We start from the raw sequence: 16,088 nt of genomic DNA, 5'->3' as shown, positions 1-16,088 counted from the left end.
TTTCCTTTCTGCCTTCCCCCCCACGTACGAGCCTTGTGCAAGGGGCACCAGGGCAGGGCAGCACCCATGGTGAAGGGTACCTCAAGGGTACGCTGGTTCTGCACCCTTTTCCTCCACTGTCACCTCCCGAGTGCAAATTACATCTGCTAGTTTAGGTTGCGAGTAGCAGAAGCTCAGCACTTTTCCATCGTATCAGGACCGTTTTCAGAACTGTTGTTCTTTGCTCTTTAGGGGCAATTGCTTTTCTGCACAGCCAGCCTCTTCAGGCACTGGCAACTGGGTAACAGCATTGCTCTCCCTCTCCAGGGTGATCCCAGTACAGGAATTACTGCACCTACTACTGTCATTCCTTCTTAGCGCAGTAGTCAGCATCCCTGGCAAGTTCCCACCCCTGTATCAAACTGTTCCCAAGAAACTGATCTCGAGCCTCCTCCGCTGCTCCCTAGTTTTTGTTGTTTTAAGGAACAAACTGGTGCACAACCTAGGATCGTGGATTTAAAGAGCCACTGGAGTGAGACAGCATGCTGCTTAGTGAACTCGCTCGTCAGGAGACAAAACGCTTTGCCAGAAAAACGTAAGCACCAAGTGTGAAAAAGCCATCCCAAAATTTATTCTCAAAATGTCAACAGAAACGCATCAGTAGATACTCAAAACTACAGAGTTCTTAAAAGTCATACATTCACAATGCAGAAACTTGACAATTGGGATGCCTTTTGCATGGTCTATGTAACAATATCCATTTTACAGTGTAAACAGGTACTGGTATGTTCTTACAAGTCCAGCAGGAAAGGCACAACTCGGCATACAGCGATCATAAGCAAGAATCAGGTGCAACAACATTACACAAACTTTTGGTAATCTGCATTTTTGGGGCCTTCCACAACGGAGACCGGACTTGAAGATTTCCTGTGGTCAACAACTAGACTTCTTTCCGTCGTTCAGTCCTTCCATACCAAATGCTCACCTTCCAGTCTGGTTGAGATCCCATTACACACGCAGTTCCAGCAGACGCGAGAGGAATAGCGAAAGGTCAGTCCAGTAAGTCTTCAGGTGCTTCCACTAATACATCAGGTTTTGGTTTCAGATAGTGCATGGAAGCATCTGCTCGAATCTCAGTTCATTACAGTGGTCATTAATAGAAAAATAGACACTACAACTACAAAAGGAAAAAATGAGGTAGATAACTTAGAATCCAGATGACTATCCCAGCAACCTTCATACAACACACGTGGATCATTAATTACCGTTTTGGTAGAATGCCAGTTCACAGACCACCAAGAAACTTAATGACCAGAGTAGGAATGCCATCCAAAAACCCACAAAACATTTAACCTAAGCATGAATACTTCATATTTAAATACAGGTTTACACAGACTGATCTTCTAAATTACCCAAATGAAAAAAATAAAAATAAAAAAGTCTCTTGCTAAGGAAACCAGTTCCCATGCCTAATTGCAACAGTCACCTGAGATTCCTTGCAGAGCTTTTAGACCTGACTTCCCAAGGCAAGTCTTCCCTTTCAAGAGAGGAAAAAAAAAAAAAAAAAAGTATATACATACCCACCCATGCTTGTTTGGGGCTCTCGGTATTGAAATAAAACATCTAGGAAAAACTGCACATCTTTGGAAGTAGGAGTTTTGGCACTACACTTGAAGGACTGTCCTAGTAGTAGTATTAAATAAGCAGCAGTCAATAATACAGAGAATTAATTCCTTAGGAGCAGTGATTAACGAAAAACAGCAACTTTCTTTTCATAGAACTTCTGAGGCAAAAAAGGAATTTAAAAAAAAATTGTAGTTTTTATAGCCACTATAGTAAAAAGTACATTCAGAAATCACACAGAGCCAAAAATCCAAACAGAAAAACTATTTCTAAGAGGGTGGCAGACATTCTAGGATATTTACCCGCATTAATAGTTTTCATTTCTCATCAGTAAATAGAAGCTTTTCCATCAACAGTAGGTTGTTTCCACTCTATTCAAGACCCCCAAGTATTTCACTCTAAACAAAGAGGTAAATATTCTAACCTTTGGAATTTCAAGTTGCAGAAACTTCTGTAAGGCTGTACACATTAAAGTCACACGTAAGAACTACTTTGCAAGACCCGCATCTTTCCAAATAGAAGGAAATCCTATTCTTTATTATTTACTATTTGCAAAGCAATATCATGATTGTACTCTGGGCAACTCTTACAAAGACAACCATAAAATCATTTGCACGTCAATAGGAAAATAGGAGGCTGAAGTGGAATCTCTTAAAAATATATGTTTGTGTATATATATATTTGTTCTTTCTGTACGTCAACTTCGCTAGAGTTTTTAACTAACAGCAATTTTGTTCTCCTCCATGAAGTGAGGGAACTGGTGTTTTGGCACGTTGTCTGCAGCAGCACCACTGGCCTTCTCTGTATCAGAGCCAGTCCCAGACTGGGTCCCATCTATTTTGGAGACCGTAGCAGTATTTATTGCCGAACCGCCCCCAATGGTGACTGGAAGGGTAGGTAAGCCACCGCTCTGGATCACTGAGATCTCGTTAGTCTTCATTGCTATGCCATTGCTGAGTACCGCCGCATACTGATTCCATACTGTGGGGTCAATGCTCACGGAAGGAGGCATTATATCCTTTGGGAACATTTCAGATACCTTCTTGGGATCATTCCCCAGCAGAGCCATGGGGTTATCAATCGAAAGCCGCCTTCCCCGCCTGGCAGAGTTATTCCACATGTGAGTTCCTACGTGGACCTTTCAGAGAGGGGGGAAAGAGTAGAGAGACTCGTTAGTACCACAGTTCTCTTACGGTAACCCGAGTTCTACTTTGCTTACAGCCGAGTTGCTCAAAACAAGTCATGTATGCTCCGTTTGCATTCAGGTAAGTATTTAAGCTGCCTAGTTCTTGTCTCCATTCTCTTCCTGGCACGCGCAAGATACAGTCATTCTACTGCCCGACATCACCACGGCTCTCTAAGAGTTTCCTGCTGAAGTGCTGGTAGGTCTGTGGTTTACACTTACTGTAAGCGATGTTGGCAAAGGCGCCCCTCGCCTCCCAAAAAAATAAAAGCCACATTATTGCTGAGCAGATTACATTGAAAAAAGGACTAGTTAATGCAAAAAACTCAGCAAGGAATTTGGAAGAGAGGTTACGCCTAAGGTAAAATCTTCCACACCACAAACATAGTGCTGGTGCTTCCAGTCAGCGACTGTTCACAAACTGCAGGGTATTGTCCCTGCCCATCCCCGTTTCTGCGCTGAAGGACTGAACGAGGGCTGAAGAGCTTGAGGAGGTTCCCATGGGAAGTGAGAAGCCTCCGTGCGAGCGAGGGAGCTGCGAGTCCCTTGCTGGGCAAAAGGATTCACCTGACAGTCAGGACAGACTCGCAGCACTTCTCCAGCAAGTGCTTGGAGACAATCCCCAAGCGCTTTGGGCCATCTCAGGATTATCCTCAGTTTTATCCCTCCTCGTCCTGCACGGCGTTTCAAGCAGTGCAATGCAATGCATGTATTCCGTAGGCATTTTGTAGCATTCAGTCTAGGAAACGTTTGTCTGGACACATCAAAATCCCAAGGAAAATAAAGCAATCTGCTTAGCAAGGGCTAAGCCTTCCCTACCATCCAGAAAGGAAAGTCAGGGACAGCAGCAAAGGCTTCTGCGGGTGAGCTGAGTACACTGCTTAGCAAGTTGTGTGAGGGAACTCAGGAAGGAGAGACAGGAGTCACAGATAACCAGTTGAGGAACTAAAAGAAAATCCCAGCTGTCCCCCCAAAGGCAGGGTAAATATTCACAATCTCTCCCTCTCTGGTACGACTTTCCCTGACAAAGGAGGTGACAACAAAAGATACGACTTACCTTCAGGTTTCCTTTTGTTGTAAAGGCTCTCCCACAGATGGTGCAGGCAAATGGCTTTTCACCAGTATGGGTCCGTTCGTGGATCTGAAGGGCGCTGGCAGAGGAGAAGTTCTTCCCACACGTACTGCAGATGTGCTGTTTGGCGGGACGGCAGAATTTCGGTCGTGGCACGAGGAGGGGGGCAACACCAGGAGAGAGAGCTGGTGGGCCGATGAAATGGCTAGTGCTAATGGGACGCTCACCGGGCATCTCCATTTTTATGAGGGCTGGTGGGGCTCTAACAAAAGCAGCTGGAATACTACTTCGACCTGGAAGGAAAGCAAAGATAACGTTTATCCCGACCTCCTTCTGCTTCCAAGCTTCAATCTGGCTAAGACACCAGAGGCCCTGCCTTCGGAGCTGCACGTGCCCGAAGAGCATCCCTGCAGAGCCCTCCAGAGTCACAGTGGGGCTGCTCTTACGCTCGCTAGGATGCTCTGAGGTAAATCAGTTCATCCCTATTTTTGCTGGTGAGCTTAGCAGTCAGAAATTATCGCTTTCTGATCAAATTTAGATCAACATCAGCCTCAATACTAAAGAGCTCAAAAACCTCACAAAAAAAGAGAGTTTTAATGCCACGTTCTTGGGTTAAGCTGTTTTTCCATGAAACGCGGACGTGTCTCAGAGAGTTGCAGGGCGGGACAGGGCACAGGAAGGAAGGAAGGAAGGAAGGAAGGAAGGAAGGAAGGAAGGAAGGAAGGAAGAGTGGAAAGCTGAGGAGGTTTGACTCCTGTTGGTCCTTTTGGAGAAAAGTTTCCTCCAGCCCTACCGCCCCACCCCACGTTACTGCCACCATTTCACGTTACTCACCATATTCTCCATTTGCAAAGTGTAACCCAGGTTCTTCTTTAATGACCTTTCGACCAATGTTGCCGTAAGTTAAATCCAAAGCACCAATGACCCCTTCCATTTCTGCAGAAGTGTTCTCAGGACCCTCTGATTTATTTCCCGTGCCGGTATCTTCTTGATTGTTGAAGCTAGGTGACTTTGACCTTACGCTCTCAGCTTGGCTGTTGGCCGGAGACAGAGCCTGGAGCGATGCAGACTCGGAGGCAGCAGGACTCCTGCCGTTCTGATAATCTGGATCTCCTGCCACAGAAGACGAATCATTTGTCATGCCATCACTTTCTGCCGAGCCATTGTCACTAGACTTCAAGCTGCTTTGCCGCTGCAAGTTCAAAGCGGAGTTGACGATCTTCATTTGATTCTCCAGTGCTGCAATACCAGAGAAGCTGGCTGCTGTGGCTGGCGATTCTGATTGTGCATCGTACGGAGTAGGAGGTTTTGAAGAGCTCCTAGGGCCGTCCTGAGACTCCAGGTCCTCTTCCATCTCTATGCTTTCCACGGTCTCATCTGGGCGACTGACGTCTCCGTTCTTCTCAGCCACAGCAGGATCCACGTCAGCACTGTCGCAGGCGTTTTCCGGCATTGGTGTATTGGGTATTTGTCCCCCCATATGCATGCGGATGTGCTGCTGCAACACAACTGCGTTTGTAAACTTCTTCTGGCAAATAGGACACGAATGTTGCATCTTCAAAGGAGTATTGGCCCGGTGGACGCCATAATGAGTTTTAAGGTTCCCTTTAGTGGAGAAGGCGCGGCCACAGATTTTACACTTGAATGGCCTCTCTCCGGTGTGAGTACGATAATGCATTTTGAGTGAACTCTGGCAGCTCAGCACTCGGTGACAGATCAGGCACTCGTTGGGGTCAGCAGTGGATTTGTCGATATTTTCAACCAGCTGCTGAAGCTTCGATGTCTCTGAGCCTTGCTCATTTGACCCACTTACATGGAAGATGCTCACGCTGCAGGCAGCTTGTGGTGAACTCAAGCTCTGCTCTGTTCCCGATTCGTGACCGACCGCCCCTGAGGAGGAAGAGCTACCCTCGCTTTCTGGAGAAGGCCTTGACTGCAGGTCACTCGAGAACGTACCAGGCAGAGACTCCTTGACGCCTGCTAGGCTGGAGACTGTCTGAGGTGCACTGGTGGCCGCAGAGGTAGGCAGGGTTGTTAGGGGAGGTTTGCTGTCCACAACTAGGTTAGACTCATCCAGCGGCACAGACATCCCGTACGGGATTCCAGTGCTAGTGGGAACATTGTCCAGGTGCTCAGGAACCGGGTAGGGATTCATCTTTATGTGGGGGTATTTTTCTTTGTGACGCTGAAAATGCACTTTAAGGTTTCCTTTGGTTGTAAAGCGGTTACCACAGATGTTACACTTGTAGGGTCTTTCACCGGTGTGGGAACGGAGGTGAATCTGCAGGGCACTGTCGTTGCCAAAGACCTTCCCGCAGAACTTACACTTGTGTTTGAAGAACGGCTCTTCCGCATTTGGTTTGCTTTCAGACACGCTAATGTTGGGAGGTTTTCCCTTCCCCTTCTTTGAGGAATCTATTACAGAAGAAACGGCCGAAAGCGGATTTTGGAAGATGACGGAGTTGGAGGACTGAGGTAGTAAAGGGTTTGGGAACCGAGAAATGGAGCCGGGGAGGCTTCTGCTTGCCTCCGGCTTCAAGGGGAAGGAGGGGGAAAGCCCAGCAGCCAGCGAGCCGGTGGCCGCAACGCCAGTGTTAGAATGAGGTAGTTTTCCTTGCTTCAAGGATTCCAGTGATAGGCTCTGGCTTCCAGCTTTTTGTCCGATTAAAGCAACAGCAGCCGACAGCTGCTGAGACATGTGAGCACCCAGAGCTTTCAGCGGGTCAGTAGCAGCTGCTATAGAGGGATGCAGGGCATGGGGAGCCATCATGGCAATCTGAATGCGAATTTGCTCCGTCAACTGAATTTGCTGGAGCTGCTGCTGCTGCAAGCACACGAGCTGCTCCAGGATCATGGGGATAGCATTAAAACTGGCTGCTGACGAAGAGATGGCATCGGAGGTCCGCTGGTTCACAGCCACTTTAGTGCCACGTATCGTCTGCAAAGTCACATTAGTGTTTGGTACTTTGGATTTTGGTAGATAGCTTAGCCCAGGAGCCGCAGGCGGGACGGGGGGTTCTATTTTAAGGTACATTCCTCCTACCGACTCAGCATCCGCTTTTCCTTCTCTCTTTTCCATAGAACCAGTGCAGCCCTTTGCCTGAGTGTCCTTGCGTGTCCTGCTATCCATTCGATCACTTGGAAAGCTCCCTAGAGAAGCTTCGGAGAAGCTTTCAGGGGGTACTGTTCCCTCACTGTCATTCATGATTAGAACAGGTGGATTTTTAGTGCAATTTTTCTTATGCTCAAGGAATTCAGAGATATCAAAGAATTCTGCACAGCATTTCTCACAGATTTTAGTTTCCTCCGTGCGGCACCTTTTGGAACTCATTTCACCATCTCCGTCACCTGGGACGTCTTGTGGACTCCCTTAAAATAAAAGAAAGTCACATTATTAACAGCTAGATTTAGACCGAGTATTTCCTATTCTTAAGATCACTGACTTCACCCGAATTGCAAGTTAAAGACACAAGACACTGGAATCAAGTTTGCAGATTGATCTGAACTCCTGCTCTTTGTTTTGCTGCTAAGTCATTTGCAGCCCCAAAGAAATCTGCATCTTAGTTCCGTTCTCAATAAAAGCAATATAAAAGGAATCTCACAAGGCTTGGTGGAAAGAGGTTTATCGCAAATCCCTTTGTACAGGTAGAGACAGTGCAGCAAGGCAGCTAGCACCCGCAAAATAGCTTTAACGACAGGAACACGACTCAAGGAAGACAGAGAAGGCACCGTAACATTGAAACGTCACATGAACTTATTTTGCGTTTGTCCTTCAGTCTGTAATCCTTAGCTAACCACCTCACAGAAATTCATACAAGGTTGTTAATGCAAGACCTTCAGAGCAGTTCTTAACTGTACGCCGATCTATTAAACGACATTCACTCTGCCGTTATGGAAGTAATTACTACCAAAGAGGGCTGACAAAAGCAAAAGTAAGTCCAGTATTAGCTTTTAAATACTTCAAAAGCACGCTCACGTAAAAAACAACCTCTAAAAAGCCACAGTAGTAAAGAAGAGACGATTACCTTACAGAGCCCCACATGTAGGTATGAGCCTACATCGATACTGATGATTATTAGAGCGATGCAACAAGTCCTGCTTGCAAAACGCAAAGTCATTTCAGACCCGCTCGGGACACCCTGTTTAGCTGCATCCGCCACTCACCCGCTTTTTGGGAGGGGGAGGGAAAGCAAAGCTGGTCTGCAAGTCCACTCCTGCCCTCCCTCCATCAGTGCCCCACAGATTACACTGAGCAGAAACTGCACACGGACCAAAAAAAAAATATAATTCAGGGAAATATCAGAATGGGGAGAGAGGTTAAGAGAAATTGTACACCAAAACAGGATGTTTTTGCTCAGTCTAGCCATCCTTCAAACAACAAACTCGCACCCAGCTCGAGGCGGGCGAGTGCACAGGAGGCGGGAGCGCTGAGAGGTAAAACTTGAGGCTCACGCAGCGGAGGGGGAGTGGGAAGGACTGCAGACGTGTTACAGGTGAAGCGTCCTGAAGCTCCCATTATTGGGTCCAATTCTGATGGGTGCCGAGGGTGCAGGAGCCAAGCACGTCGCTCCCACCCCCGCAGCGGGGCTCGCTGCGGAGCTCCACCAAAATGGAGAATTTGTATTACGAGATCTCCTCTGCTCAGGTCTTACATCTCCGGTAACTCACGTCGGGGCTCAGCGCCGGTTCCATGTTACTAGCCCACACCATCTTACAAGGGGAACCGAAGGCTCTGCAAGCACAGGAGCTATTTGTGGCTTTCATTTTAAAGGTGTAACTGAACCACACATCTGATACATGTGTATATCCTGTACATGGCGGGGTGGAGGGGAAGCATGTCCAAGCAACAACTCCAGCATGTTGACTTACTGTTTCAGGGTAGCGGAAAAGCTCTGTAAGGGAGGACATTGCAGACCTTGGCATTTGTTAGGTTAACAAGGGTATTAAACAAATCAAACTTCAACTGTTTAACACGAGTGATGGAAAGTGCACGCGATTTAAAAAACAAAACCAAAGCAACTTGGTCAATTAAAAAATGCAAATATCAGGGGCCTGATATGCTATGGCCTGCAAAGCAAAAACTGCAAATCTATATGTACCTAATTCTGTTAATCATGTACACATCAGGGTTACAAGTCCTTGAACAGGGAGGAAAGGTGTTCTTGGCACAGCTACGATCAAAACTGTTTGGATCCCTCATATCTAAACAGGGAGAATGAAATACTTTCCCCCCCCCCCCTTTAGCCCAAACAACTTCCACAAGTGAAGGAAACAAGATAAAAGCATAGTTCTAGCATACATTTCCCACCCCAAATATTATTAAATTGATGCCTCTGAAGTTGATTTAACTCTACGGAAAAATATACAGAGAAATCTAGTCTGCAGACACCTACAGAAAGTACATGATTCAGAACTTGGTCAATAAAGAGTCAACCGAGGTCAAGAATAGATGGTTTTAAACCCACCTCTGCAAGACTCTGAGCAGATATAATGGGAAAGCAAGCACTGGTGTTGGGAGAAAAACAAACAAAAAACCCCAAACCAAAACCCCCAACAGACAAGAAGCCTCTATAACTACTCTGTACACTGACTCCAGAGGTCTTTACCTGACTACTTTTCTATTTCCATCCAGCAGGTATTTCACAGAATAGGCTAAAACAGCAAAACCTCTCTTACAAATCCTTTAACAGTCCCATCTCCCAGGCCCAACTATACAGTTTCCCCGTGTTGCAAAATAACCATAGGTGTTACATGAGAAAGCACAAAGCTCTTCACTTCCACAGCCTCTCCTCCATGAGCACACGCATTTCACGCTGCAGTTTGCACCTCCACAGTGGCCGTGCAAAATGTTTCAAGTGGATTAGAAATGTCTGCGTGAAACGACTGCTGCCACCCCCAAGCAGATATTCCAGGATAACTACGTCTAGACAAGCCCTCAAACTTTAACTGCTTCAAAGCATCTGACCATTTATCTCCCTCCCATTGACAGCGCTTTCTTATTTTTCCACTTTTCCAACGATAAGACCACGCTAAATTCAAAGCCCCCTTTTCCAAACTCCAGCACAGCCCATGCCCCTCATTTTCACAGTTCTGAGTAGCTCCAGGGGTGACTCTTCTGGTCGCAAGCACCAGTTGCCACCTCAGAGAAACTCCAGCGAGCTGAAGGCAGCTGCATTGGGCAGCAGCAGGCAGGGTGGCAGCGCTGCCCTTGCCCTGCCCGCTCTCGCTGCCACACAGCTTAGTTCCAGTTCCTCGGGGCTGACAGTAAGGCACTAGCTCAGGACTCCAAATAAATTCAATATTTTGTAGGGAAGAGTTATGCCTTATTTTCCCTTCTACCTCAGAAAGAGCGAGTACAACAGCTTCCCCTACCTCAAAAAGCATTTTAAAGATACAGTCAGTAGAAGCAGGATGCTTAATTATTGCGTAGTAGCTGGAATAATACAGGAGCAATTTACTGTTTCTTAACAAACCCAACAGCTTCTCTGAAGCTCCTCATCTTGGTTTCTAGCTACATCCTCTCCCCAGCCTCGAAGCACCAAGCGCCTGCAATCAGAGCACCGCATTTACCCAAACCCGCGCTGCCTGTCCCCGAGCACTTATCACGGACATGGACGGTCTGAAATCGCGGGGTTTCTCCCCAAGGAAACCTCCCCGGGCGGCCAGCTCTGTCCACGTACTGTACGGGGAGAGCCCTGCCACAATTGCTTGTGCACTTCATTTAACCCTCTCCAAAGGCTTCCCAGGGATAGGACTTCTACTGTTTTTTTTTATCTCCCCACCCCCGAATTTCAGGAATGTTATCTCTCAGCATCTAGTTATCCAATAAGTTAGAAGAATGCAGTAAACCCAGCAGGGGGGGTAGATTGAATCACTGGCAAATGGATGGAAAAAATCCACTATTGTGTAGGACAAGGCGGTCATCGACAAGGAAGGCTGATAAAATCCACACAGCTCGAATTAATTTCTTTCGGGGGGAAACCAGTGAAAGAGGAGTGAAATAAGTCCTGTCTGGTTTTATGTGATTTCAGAAAGGGTGCTGCTGGTATACCACTCATCTGAGCATTAGTGATTTTTTTTTTTTAACTGTGGTATAATTATATTTCACTTGAATTGGAAGGAAATGGTCAGAGCTCAACCTTTCCTCCCCATTTTTTTTTTCAAGAGTTTAATACCTTTGGTGAGCTTATTGTTTCCACGACTACACTTTATCAACTTCTTTAATATTAACATAACCGTGCAGTTGCACGTTAAAAATCAACTCACTGCAGGATTAGCAAGTATCACTCCAGCCCCAGACACGAGAACCTCTGCCACCAGCTCCTGGGGCTCTCGCATCGCGCCTCCCTCATGATTTTTTTTTTCCCCTGTTCCCAGCTGAAAAGCTAGGGCTTCCAAGAACTTTAAACTGTTCAAAATTTCCCTTCTTCCCCCACTATAAAACACCATTTGAAGCATTTTCTTTAACTGTAACTATGACAAAATCACTTCCTAGAGCAAGCAAAATACACGACTGATTACTTACAGAAATATTCCACGGGCCTTCAGGTTTTCTGCACCGAGTTTATCAGCAGCATTTTTCTACCCAAGAACGAGCCAGAAACGCGTTACACCTAACAATTAGGATTTCGCGTGCTTTCAGGTTACTCTCACAAGGCTTTTTTATTTATTACCTACCTACTGATTCACCCTTTTGATTATCCACTTATTAAAGAGAAAGATTTGGCCAAGCACAGAACAAACTATTGTGCGTAAACGCTTCTGAGGAGCCTTAAAAAAAAGTGTTAAAACAGGCAGGAAAATGTAAGATCGGGGGCCCTGGCATCGAGCGAGGCCACGGCAGCGGCCCGAGCAGCCCCGCGCCCTCCTCAGCCCTTGCCAGGGGCTTCCCATGGGCGGACGGGAACCCCGAGTGCGCGGGTGGCCACAGAGCCCCCCTGGGGGGGACAGAGCCCCCTTTTTGGGGAGGGGAGGGAGCAGAGCCCCCTTTTTGGGGAGGGGAGGGAGCCCTGGCGCTGCCTGCGCGGCGCACGGCCCGTCCCCGGTCGGTGGGGGGCACTCACGGCCTGCGCTGCCCGCCCCGGCCCCCGCGGGCAAACCGGCCGCCCCGGGGCTGCCCCGCTCGGCCTCCCCCCCCCCCACCCGCCGAGCCCAACTGCAACCCCGGCGTTGCCCGTTACAATGGCTTTTATGGGGTGTTTTTGAGGCAAAGGGCGAACGCCGGACCCGCTCTGGAGGGAAGAACAAAAGCGGAGCGCTCCCCAGCAGCGGCAGCGCGGCCGCCCGCCCTCGGCCCTACCTGCTCGGCGGCGGAGGCTCCGCGGCGGCCGGTCCTGCCCCACCGGCGCGGCCCGCAGCTGTACGGGCGGCGGCCCCGGACCACACTTAACACTAGTACAGTGTTTAAGACCCGAGCTAAACGGCACAAACCCCGCTGCCAAGGTCAATTGCATGAGAGTCCTAATTGTAAGCCTGACATCAACTTACCACCCACAGCAAGCAGGAGGAGGCAAAGGTTACAGCAGCAGCTCTGTCAAAACGTCACATGCCGCCGAGCCCGGCAAAAGGGCTTCATCACTACAACCAATATAATGTTTCACTTACGTAAAAGGAAAAACAAGCCGGGCACGGCCGCCCCCCGCCCCCAGGCACCCTCTCGCCCTTCGCACCGTGCAACCCCCCGGCTGCCTGCCCAGGGTGCTCCCCCGCCCAGGGTGCTGCCAGCCCAGGGTGCTCCCCCGCCCCGCCGGCCTTCCCCGCGGCGGGAGCTTCGGGCAGCCCGAAATGAAAACAAAATACAGGAACCCACGGCAGAGCTCGGGCTCTCCTCCTCAAACACCCCCCTCTCCCCTTGGGCAGAGCTCAAAGCACGAACCGGGGAGTTAAATAAAGGAAACCTCCAATTTTACCCTGAGACAAAGTTGCAGTTTGATACTGTATTTTTAAGAATGATTCAGACTTTTAATGGCAGCAATCCTGCACAATGGGCATTTTCAAGCCCTTTGTGAAAATGCTAATTTTCAGTATGTAGCATTATTCTCCAGTGACCACCTGCTGATTTTTTGACCTGTTAATTGATCACCAGGTTAGCAGAACCGTTTCTTAACACGCCGCATTGTTCAGAGAGTTGGGTCCCAAATCGCTTTGCAAAAAACTCGAAAAAAAGACCTCCCAAAAAAGGAACACTTGCTAAAGAGGAGATAAAGGTTTGATTTTATTATTACGATTATGTATATAGTCGATAACGTCCCAGGCAAATCCCTGCGGTATTTCGACTTTGTAATGCAGCTTCATCACTCGTTATTTACCGGCACACCTGGAGCGGGGAGTATCACGACTATTTCGGAGATTCGCGGGCGATAAGAGCCATCGCAGCCGCGACTGTGATTTCTGAGAGCCGGGACGGAGGACGCGCCGGACGGGGTTTCAGCGCGGGGACCCCCGGGCGGACCGGACCCCGCCGTCGTCCCCGGCCGCAGCGGAGGGTCCCGGCGGAGCGTGGCCGCGGGGAGGCGCACGGCAGCCCCGGCCCCCCCGCTCCCTCCCGCCCCGGCCACCGCCGGCCTCGCCACCCACAAAAGACGGCGGAGCAGCCCCCCCCCCCCCCCCGGCGGGGCGAGAGCTTCGCCAGGTCCCCCCGGTCTGTGCAATCGCTGCCCCGGCTCCCGGCGGGATTTTCATCCAGGGTTTTGTTGTTAAAAGAGGAGGGGAAAGCAAAAAAAAAAAAAAAAAGGCAAAAAAAAAGCCCCAACACCAACAAAAAAGCAGCTGGCCATTGCCCCGGAGAGCACGGTGTGTAGCGATCCTCCCTCCCCGCACACCTCCCCCGCCCCACGCGGGCCGCATCAGGAGTTATTAACCCTTTTGTTTCAGCGCAGCCCCGGAGGTGCCTTTCCAGCAACGGGCAGAGATTTACATGTGGAAACATCACCTCCATCCCCCCACCTAACCATATGCACAAAGGAAAACAGTCATGCATTAAACATGGGATTTATTGCCTTCTGGCCAGCTTGCTGTTTCTTAAGTCACCATTAACCGGACCCAACAATCGCACATTTCGACTCAAAGAAGAGAGGGGGGAGGAGGAAAAAATTAAGAGCCCGAACCTCCTGCGGGCTGGGAATCAGCAGCTCCTGTAACACGCACTGGTACTGAGCAGTGCTGGGGATGGGAAAAAAACTCCACTAAACCAGTCCCTCGGGCAGGCAGAGAGCCCAAAGAAAGTTCTTGAGGGACATACAGACGTGTTTGGGCACAACGACCGCAACAACTCTTGCTACCAAACGCAGCCCAGGTCAGCTCACCGCCAGCCTCCCCTTCCCCGCCCGGGACGTGCCCTCCCGGTCCACTCGCGTTTTGGGGCAGGACGGAGCTTCCCCCGCACCGAGGGCGTCAATACCGGGGGGAAGAGCCCGCACCGGAGCCCGGGAAACCGCCAGCCCCCCCCGCCCCGACCGGCTGCAGGCAGCCCCTGCGGGGAGATGCTGCTCCGGCAGCCCCGGCCCTTCCCCGCTCCCGTGGGGGCACCGGCAGGCGCCCTCCGCCCCTTCCCCCGCACGCCCACCCCGCCGGGAGCTCAGGGCTAATTTGAGCGCAAATTTATACTTTATTCTCCCCTTAGCAAAGCAGAGGGCTACGAGCTCCCCTAAAAGGAGGGACAGCGATTTGCAGTAGCAAAATCCCCCCCCACCGCCCAAATACAAAGCGCTCACGCACACCCCACATTAGCTCACCGGAGTTATTTTAGGAAGTCGGAAATCAAAGATGGCTGGAGGTCAAGCTACAAAAGGTCCAGGGCGATTGTGATCTCCAACAAAAATAGTCCGAGCGCTTTTTTTTTTTTTTTCTTAAAACCCCACAAAAATCCTCATAACTACCGAGAAAGTGTTAAATACACCGGGGAAACCAAACTCGAGCCATTTCCTACCCCTGCAAAGACTTCGCAATTCCTTCCTCCCCCCTCCTCTGTTTGCCGCCCCCCCCCCATCTCCCCCACCTAGGGAGCCTTTGGGGTTCACCTCCCGTGAGGCTGCACCCCAGCGCGGCAGCGGCAGCTCCGCGGGACCGGGGGGGGGGGGAGCGGGGCATTGGGGGGCCGCCAGCCCGGCAAGGGACCCCTCGAGCAGCACCGCGCAGAGTTGCGCCCCGAAGCAGCCCAAAGCAGACCCCCCCCCCCCCGCCCCAAATACCGAGGGGCCGGTGCCCCGCTCGGCCCCGCGGAACAACACCGCGCTGGGGCTCCGCAGGGGCGCGGGGATTTAAACATCCCCCCCCCCCCCCAAAGCCCGCGGGGAGCTGGGGGTCGGGCCCCTGGCAGAGCCCGCAGGGGAAAAGGAGCGAGGGGCGAAGCACGAGGGTGAAGAACCCCCCCGGCAAGCGCCCCGGCCGCCCCCTCCGCGCACCAGCGCAGTCGGGACCCGCCGCGGCTCCGCGCCTTACCACTTGCAGCATCTGGGGGCTGCTCCTCGGAGTTGATGTGCTGGGGCTTCGCCTGCTTCCGTCGCGACATGGTGCACCAGCATCGGGAGCAAAATAGTAGCAATTATTTTCCTCTTCACAACAAATTCCTAGAGTTGGGAAATTACCCCCATTGGGCGGAATGCGCATGTCAGAGTAATTATGATTATCAATAATGCATTGCGATTTATCATGGGCCCCTGACAGCTGATTGGCCTGAGTCCAAGGGCTCACAGATTATTCAAATAAGGGCCATTGATCCGGGCGCAGCGGGGCACGCTGGGCCATGTAGTCCCGGCCCGGCCACAAAGGCGGGTGCCCCGCGGGGATGGGGCCGCCCCGGAGCCCCCCCCCGACCCCCCCGGCAGCGGGGCAGGGTCCCGCTCTGAGAGTAAACAAACAAGCGAGCCGGCAGCCCGGCTTTCCCGGCTGGCGAGAGACAATACCTTTGTTATCTCACCTGCGCTTTTTATATTGTGCTTTAAAGACTTCTTTTTTTTAAACTTCCCCCCCCCCCCCCCCAAAGCAAGCAGAAGCGCGGGACAATGCTAATTCTTCCCTTTGTCGTTAGATAAGGTGGAAAAGGAAAGAGCACTGATTGTCCGAGCGGGCGAGCCCGGGGTCTCCCGGGGCTGTGGGCAAGTTAAGGGGCTTTAAAAGCGGATCCAGACGGCGCGTAATTATGCTTGGTGTTGGTTCGTTTGTTTAAAGACTTCTTTTAAGTCTCACTTTCTGGGAAGCCGACAAAATCGAGCCAATAGTATTTTTAACAGC

General features: G+C 50.3%; 1 protein-coding gene across 4 annotated transcripts; it reads right to left on the bottom strand.

Annotated features, from left to right (window-relative positions):
* Positions 1-590: 590 nt before the first annotated feature.
* Positions 591-15,643, bottom strand: SALL4 (spalt like transcription factor 4). Of its 4 annotated transcripts, none has more exons than XM_054845895.1 (4): positions 15,297-15,643; positions 4,692-7,226; positions 3,843-4,150; positions 591-2,740 (listed from the first exon to the last, which is right to left on the bottom strand). In XM_054845895.1, the coding sequence occupies exons 1-4, from the start codon at positions 15,364-15,366 to the stop codon at positions 2,318-2,320; spliced, it is 3,336 nt and encodes a 1,111-aa protein (XP_054701870.1). In that variant the 5' UTR covers positions 15,367-15,643; the 3' UTR covers positions 591-2,317. The 4 variants fall into 4 exon arrangements, with proteins under 4 accessions (XP_054701870.1, XP_054701869.1, XP_054701871.1 ...); XM_054845894.1 differs by lacking the exon at positions 15,297-15,643 and adding an exon at positions 12,157-12,338; XM_054845896.1 differs by lacking the exon at positions 15,297-15,643 and adding an exon at positions 12,345-12,418 and having other exon boundaries at positions 602-2,740.
* Positions 15,644-16,088: the final 445 nt, after the last annotated feature.

The sequence above is a fragment of the Grus americana genome, chromosome 17 (assembly GCF_028858705.1).
Source record: "Grus americana isolate bGruAme1 chromosome 17, bGruAme1.mat, whole genome shotgun sequence".
Taxonomy (NCBI): domain Eukaryota; kingdom Metazoa; phylum Chordata; class Aves; order Gruiformes; family Gruidae; genus Grus; species Grus americana.
The sequence above is the reverse complement of the archived record's forward strand: the minus strand, read 5'-3'. Positions and strand labels throughout refer to the sequence as shown.

Bases quoted from the DNA above. Each gene is read 5' to 3' on its own strand.
- SALL4 (XM_054845894.1), bottom strand. From the start codon at position 12,310: ATGCAATTGACCTTGGCAGCGGGGTTTGTGCCGTTTAGCTCGGGTCTT. The intron at 7,227-12,156 runs GTAGGGCCGAGG...TTTTATTTTAAG, and splicing joins GAGCCTCCGCCGCCGAGCAG to GGAGTCCACAAGACGTCCCA. The intron at 2,741-3,842 runs GTAAGTCGTATC...CCTCTCTGAAAG, and splicing joins CAACAAAAGGAAACCTGAAG to GTCCACGTAGGAACTCACAT.